At 30.9% G+C, this 7,722-nt stretch overlaps 1 protein-coding gene across 2 annotated transcripts; it reads left to right on the top strand.

Annotated features, from left to right (window-relative positions):
* The first annotated feature begins 756 nt into the window (after positions 1–756).
* LOC108813299 (carotenoid 9,10(9',10')-cleavage dioxygenase 1-like) lies at positions 757–6,582 on the top strand. 2 transcript variants are annotated; one of them, XM_056988757.1, is made up of 14 exons: positions 758–1,249; positions 1,336–1,406; positions 2,294–2,308; positions 3,056–3,167; positions 3,529–3,628; positions 3,717–3,779; positions 4,204–4,314; positions 4,889–5,073; positions 5,259–5,397; positions 5,495–5,612; positions 5,691–5,792; positions 5,874–6,122; positions 6,226–6,337; positions 6,429–6,582. In XM_056988757.1, exons 1-14 carry the CDS (start codon positions 860–862, stop codon positions 6,456–6,458), a joined length of 1,797 nt encoding a protein of 598 aa, XP_056844737.1. In that variant the 5' UTR covers positions 758–859; the 3' UTR covers positions 6,459–6,582. The 2 variants fall into 2 exon arrangements, with proteins under 2 accessions (XP_056844738.1, XP_056844737.1); XM_056988758.1 differs by lacking the exons at positions 6,226–6,337; positions 6,429–6,582 and having other exon boundaries at positions 757–1,249; positions 5,881–6,118.
* Positions 6,583–7,722: the final 1,140 nt, after the last annotated feature.

Here is a 7,722-nt window from a genome sequence, read left to right as displayed (position 1 = left end):
TTTGTTTCGGATCTATTTGGGTTTCGGATTTCTGTGGTCAAAGATTTCAACCCCATTTGGATATTTTAAAATTTTGGTTCAGATTCGATTTAGATCTTTGTGGGTTTGGATAACTCATTTAAATTATTTTTAAAATTTTAGAATTCATTATATAGTTTAATTTTCTCAAAATCTATCAACAAAATAATATATTAAATATAAATTTGAATAACATATGTTAAAATACATAAACATAACATATAAATTGGTTTAGCTTAAATATTTGGATAGATAATCAATAATTACTTTAATTATTTTGATGTTTAAATATTTTAGATATGTACTTTAACTATTTCTATATATTTTCAAGTATGTAAACCAACTCAAAACTATCATATATATTCGGGATTTTTTATATATTTTAAATCTAAAAATAATTAATATATATAAGTATTTAAATTTATTTCGAATACTTTAGGATATCTGAAATAGTTTGGTTCGGATTGGATTTGGTTATTTAAATACCAAAATTTTGAATAATCCAGATATTTAATCAATATCGGTTTGAGTTTGGTACTATTTTTTCGGATCGGATTCGGTTCTTCGGATTTTCCGCTTAGTCCTAATATTGACATGAAAAACAAATAACAATATTTTTGAAAAATACACATGCGCGGGAACGCGGATCAAAATCTAGTTATTCTTGTAGAAATAGTATTTTCTCTCTGGTCTCCTATATATATCTCAAAAATCTCAATTTAGTTGTCCAAATACTAAACTGGTATATTTATTCAATAACCATCTTCTTCAACATCTCTCTCTTTCGCTGCCGTCCACTCCCACAGGCACTTCGATTAGACACACCTCTAGATTACAGTACATGCTTCTCTTGCTTCCAACGCGGCCACATTGCTCGATCACTGCCACCAAACATTATCAGAATAAAACTTACCCTCAGAATCAGCTTAGGAACCACCGTCCGTGGGCTCTGCAGCATTTTTCTCCCTCTTCACGCTGGAGACTCTCGCTTCTGAATTCAGTTTCTGATCAAACATTCATGGAGGAGAAAATCAATGATGATAGCATACTCTCGGTCGACCCTAAACCCTCCAAGGGTTTTTCCTCTAAGCTTATCGATCTTCTTGAGGCACTCGTGGTCAAGTTTATGCACGATACTTCTCTCCCTCTCAACTACCTCTCCGGCAACTTCGCTCCCCTCCGAGATGAAACTCCTCCTGTCAAGGATCTCCCCGTCCATGGATTTCTTCCCGTGAGCGAGCTCCACCGGACCACCTCTGATCATTTCTTTCTCGTGGTTGAAGGTTTCTGATTGTTATTTTTTTTTTTTATTACCAGGAATGCTTGAATGGTGAATTTCTGAGGGTTGGTCCAAATCCCAAGTTTGATCCTGTAGCTGGATATCTCTGGCACGTGCTCTTATTCTATTTTTTTTTTTTAAATTAACGATTATGTATGGGTGGCCTCTTACTTATAATATACAGTAAAATCTCTATAAATTAATAAAGTTGAGACTTTAAAATCTTATTAATTTATAGAGGTATTAATTTACCAAAGTTTCATTTTTTAGTTTTTTTTCTATTTATGAAATATTTTATTTATAAAATAAGAAAATATTTTAATTTGCCGTATATAACATTATTTACATTTGAAATTTTTGACTTTCATTTGTTTATTATATTATATGCTGTATATTTTTATGTTTCAAATAATTGTTATGTGGTTTTCGATATAGTTTTACTAAATATTATCAAATATATTAAAATGTTAAGACAAAAATAGAGGTATTTTCATTGTGAATATAAAACCAACAATATAATGTTTAGTTTGTACCTATATAAAAATATATATTGATAAATTATTAATTTATTATATTAATGGGACTATATACAGTATAACCTCTTTAAATTAATAATTGATAGATTAATATCTCTATTAATTAATATAATTTTATAGTCCCAAATTTAGTTTTTCGTTTAATTAGTATTTCGATAAATTAATAATCTCTATAAATTAATAAAAAATTATAAATTAATAATAAATTAATAATCTCTATAAATTAATAAAAAATTATAGTTTTGGTGTAGTTCCAACATTATTAATTTATAGAGGTTTCACTGTATTTACATGAGAATTTTAAATATATTATTATCTTATTATTTTATCGATTTATGTCATATTTTACACCGGCCCAAATTAAAACTGGTAAAATTTATTAATTTATTAAGATTATTAATTTATAGAATATTAATATATAGAGGTTTTACTGTAATAAGACTCCTTCTACAATTTTCAGGTTTGATGGAGATGGGTAAGTTAACAGTTTCCAGTTACATGTTTTAGTCCCCTTGGATCTTGGGTATCTCACGAAACCTAGGGGCTGCTCAACGTCAGGGCGCGTCTCCCTTGTTCATGATAAAGTGGTCGCAGTTTTCTTCAATTTTTTTCGAAGTTTTTGAATAAAATTTGATAAATCAATAAATGAGAATTTTATAGGCAAACTTATATATAAATCTTGTTTCCCTTTTTTCAAATAGAATTTGTATACATAATTATTTTGATTAAATCTTGTTTAAAATATTTAAAATGTTTTCATTTAAAAAGATTCAAAAATTAGAATTATTTTTTAAATATAGAACCGAAATTATTTTATTTTGCCACAGGCCCTAAATATTTTGTGCCGGCACTGTCTGCTTGATAGTTCAATATTTGCTCCTTTGTATTTTTACCCTTAAAACATTTATAAATCCACTCAAATCCAATTATAAATCAAATCCTTAAATAAATCTATACTATTGAATAACACTTGATTTTAAAATCTATTTTAAAATCATTGAACCAATAACACTATATTTGAATATGAATTTTAAAATCATAGAACCAATAACAGTAGATTTGGTTTGGATTTTCAAATCCACTAAAATATATAAACCAATAACACCTCTTTATATGAGTCTCAGAATCTCCATGTCTTATATAACTTTTTTTTATATTTTGTGCCGACACTGCCTGCTCTTATATGAGTCTCAGAATCTCCATGTCTCATATAACTTTATAGAATGATACATGGGGTACGCATCAAAGATGGTAAAGCAACGTATGCTTCTCGGTACGTTAAGACATCACGTCTCAAGCAGGAAGAGTTTTTTGGAGCTGCCAAGTTGATGAAGGTGGGCTCGTAAATACATAAACATGTTTTATCTTCTAAAATTGCATGTTCATAGGGTCACTACCGATTCAACAATTTTTAGGCTATAAGGCAAAAGAAAAAAGATTCAAATATTTATATATTTCAAAAAAGCATTTAAATTTTTTCTAAAAATATTTAAAAAAATTCTTCAAAATTTACTGTTAATATTTTACTAAATTTTTGGACTGAAGCAAAATAAAGATATATTTTTAATTATTTTTCAACTTTTTATACTTAAATATGTATGTATGTATATATATATATATATATATATATATATATATTAATGGAGGCTTTTAATATTAAGATATGGGCGAATCATTTCGTTGTAAATTTAGCAGATTGGGGACCTTAAAGGGATTTTCGGATTGCTTATGGCCAATATGCAACATCTTAGAACTAAACTGAAAATATTGGACGACTCGTATGGAAATGGAACTGGTTGTTACTTCATCCATACTACCTTATCTCCTAACGTCTTACACTTTTTTTTTTTGAACTATAACTCACACTTTTTTTTATGCACCAGCTAATACATCGCTCGTATATCATCATGGACAACTTCTAGCATTACAGGAAACGGATAAGCCTTGTAAGCCTTCAATAAGAATGATATTTGCAAAGTCATTTCTGAAGAATTTAAATGGGCTTATTAACAATATGTTATATATATGTAGTTAAATTAATTTATGAGTTAAAAAAAAAAATTTGGTGGATTCATAGTCTATTTTTTATGACAAAAAAAGAAATTTGGTGGATTCATTCTTTTTTTTTTGTTTTTTTTACCGATTAACGAACACTTATGTTCTTGATTACAGGTCGAGGATTTTGTTTTGTTTTGAGTACATATTTGTAAATATGCTTCATATTTTCGATATTTGGTATCTGAAATGGGTGATATTATTTTTCTGTATAATAATTTATGGCTTTAATTATTATGTTTTATTTGTGTAAACAACATTTAAAACAGCAAAACTTGTACTTTCCCTTACAAACTTTGATGTGTGTGTTTATAGATGTCATAAAAGTTTTGGAAGGTGGGGACCTGCAAACTCTTGGCATGATAGATTATGACAAGAGATTGACCCACTCCTTCAGTGCCCACCCAAAAGTTGACCCTGTGACAGGTAAGTCTTCGTATTCCCTTTATTTCATACTTTCTCTGTTTTCTAAAGATGTATGTTTTGGTGTTTTCACACATATTAAGAAAATATATTAACTATACATCATTTTTAGAAATTTATCAAATTCCAATGCATTTTAACCAATAGTCTTTCAATAAATTCAATCAATTTTATTGAAATTTGCAATTTTTGTATAGGAAACATAAAAAATACATCTTTGTGAAACAATTTATTTTTCTAAAACATCTATCTTTAAAAAACAGAGGAAGTATTAATTATCATTTTAGTATTTTTTCGTTACATAAAAATTGTCATTTTACAATTTCAAATATTCATTTTCAGATCACTTTAATTGCAAAACACATTGATCATATAAATAAAATTATTTATCTAAAATAATATTGGCTAATAGATGATATTAGTGATAACATAAATGAATTTCAATCAATTTTTTAATATGTGTGAAAAAACTTTAAGTGGCAATCTTTGCAAACAGAGAGAGAGTATATTTTTGTGAGAGATGAGAGCTACTATTTCTGTTGACCCATGATGTGCCCTCTCTCCACTCTCTTTACAGGTGAAATGTTTACATACGGCTATTCGCATATGCCCCCATATCTCATATACAGAGTTATCTCGAAAGATGGTTTTATGCATGACCCTGTCCCAATTACTATACCAGAGCCAATCATGATGCATGATTTTGCTATTACCGAGAATTACTCCATCTTCATGGATCTTCCTATGCACTTCAGGCCAAAGGTACTCATTAAATTTAAAGGTTACACTAACTATTTATTTTTGCTTCCCTTATAGTTAAGTTGAAATTGGGTGCAAGAGAAGATGATTATAAGCAAACAAGGGACACTTGTTTTTTATACTTCCCTTTGAAAAACATAAAAATTGGTTATACATTCATTCTTTTGTTTTCGAAAATTTATTCTAAGGAAATGGTGAAAGAGAAGAAAATGCTATATTCATTTGATCCTACAAAAAAGGCTCGTTTTGGTGTTCTTCCACGGTATGCCAAGGATGATCTCATGATTAAATGGTTTGAGCTTCCCAACTGCTTTATATTCCACAACGGTGTGTGCTTTGCTATATCTGTTTAAGGGTTCATATGATCATTGCTTATATTCTATGTACCAATTAAATTTCTATGAATGATTCCGTATATCGCCAGCCAATGCTTGGGAAGAAGATGAAGAAGTCGTCCTTATCACTTGTCGCCTTGAGAACCCAAATCTTGACATGGTCAGCGGGAATGAGGACGAAGTACTTAGATGTTTTAGCAACGAACTGTAAGGATCCCTGACCTGATACATCTCGTATTCTCTCTCCTAGATCAGACACACCCTCCTCAACTTTTGCTTGTGCAGGTATGAAATGAGATTCAACATGAAAACGGGCTCAGCTTCTCAGAAGAAACTATCTGCATCTTCAGTTGATTTCCCAAGAATCAATGAGTCCTACACTGGAAAGTATGGTTTCACCTTTGTCCATGAGTGCTAAACATGCAAGAAAACCTCATCTCTCTTTTTTGTTTTGTTCGGTGTTGTAAGGAAACAGAGATATGTATATGGTATTGGAACATTTCTGGACGGCATTTCAAAGGTTACAGGAATTATCAAGTTTGATCTGCATGCGGAAGCTGAGACAGGAAAAACAATGCTGCAAATAGGAGGCAATATCAAAGGAATATATAAGCCCGGACACGGAATATATGGCTCAGACCCAATATACGTCCCGCGCGGGACAGCAGAAGAAGACGACGGTTACTTGATATTCTTTGTTCACGATGAAAACACAGGGTATAGTTCTTATTTATTTACATGCTTCCTTACCAGTTTGCATTTGGTTTCTTTTCTGTTTGTACGGAACGATATTAATATAATGATGACCGAAAATGGGCAGAAAATCATGTGTGAATGTGATAGACGCAAAAACAATGTCTTCGGAGCCAGTCGCAGTGGTGGAGCTGCCACATAGGGTCCCATATGGCTTCCACGCCTTGTTTGTTACAGAGGTACTACTATACGAAATATATATACCCTCCCCCACTTTGCATGCTATGTATATCTAACCTTACCTGATGGTCTTGACTCTTGTCTTCACAGGAACAATTCCAAGAACAAACACTTATATAAGCCGAATTGGTGTATCTATATGTAGAATATAGTTATGGAAAGGATTACAACACTAAATTTTAAAACCCTATCACGTGTATGTATATTGTAACCAAGTCATCTAATGGAATTAATCATTAAGCCTCTCCGCCATTTTTTTCTTTCTAATAAGTACCAGTTGGCCGGCCCGCACCCTATGCGGGCATTGTACAGATTCAAATTATACGGGTAGAGCTAGGTCTGCAGATCGACCCACCCCGTCCATCCCGCCAACCCGCGGGTCACCTAGTTTTTTTACTCATAATTTCGATCTGCATGACCTGCAATGAAAGATTCAAAATACCTGCACCCGTCCCGCCCAAATTTGCAGGTAATTCGCAGGACCCGCGGGTTAAATATTACGGAATATTTTGTATCTATTTAAGAGAGAGAGATAGAGAGATTTAGTGTTTAACCCGCGGGAACCACGGATTAAACACTAAATCTCTCTATCTCTCTCTCTCTCTCTCTCTCTCCCTCTCATCGTAAACCTTTTTTTTTTAAAATATAAAAATATAAACATTCTTTTAATTCACCGATTATTTTTTTAACTACCACAATTTTGATTTATATAGGAATGTTTCCTAGTTTAATATTTTATCATGAATTTTTCTTGGGTGAATTATCAACTAATCATAGTTTGCCAAATAATGTACAACATTTTTTAAAGATAATAAATAAAATAATAATAATTTGTGTTAAGTTTTTAAAATAAATGAAAATATTATTAGCTGCCATTATACCCTAAACCCTTGGACAAATCTTAAACCCTTGGGTAAAAATTCAAACACTAAACTCTAAAATCTTGGATATATCCTAAACCCTTGGATAAATCCTAAACACTAAACTATAAACCCTTGGGTATACCCAAAACACTAAATCTCTCTCTCTCTCTCTCTCTCTCTCTCTCTCTCTCTCTCTCTCTCTCTCTCTCTCTCTCTCTCTCTCTCTCTCTCTCTCTCTCTCTCTCACAAATTTGTGTTACTTTCCTATTTGTAATTTGTTAATTTTTTTATTAATAACTTACCTTATTTTCATTGTGTATTATTTACGCAACTTGGTATCATATTTATTAATTTGTTTAAATAATTTACCTTTAGTTAATTTGGTTTTAAATTTTTAATAACTTACCTTATATTAAATACGGATTGCTTTGGCAAGTTGATATCATATTTACTGCAGATCAATTTATGATAATATAATAGGTATCTTAATGTTCTAAGATCACCTTTCCTAGAAATCAAAC

Source organism: Raphanus sativus, chromosome 6, assembly GCF_000801105.2.
Source record: "Raphanus sativus cultivar WK10039 chromosome 6, ASM80110v3, whole genome shotgun sequence".
NCBI classification, from domain to species: domain Eukaryota; kingdom Viridiplantae; phylum Streptophyta; class Magnoliopsida; order Brassicales; family Brassicaceae; genus Raphanus; species Raphanus sativus.
The sequence above is the reverse complement of the archived record's forward strand: the minus strand, read 5'-3'. Positions and strand labels throughout refer to the sequence as shown.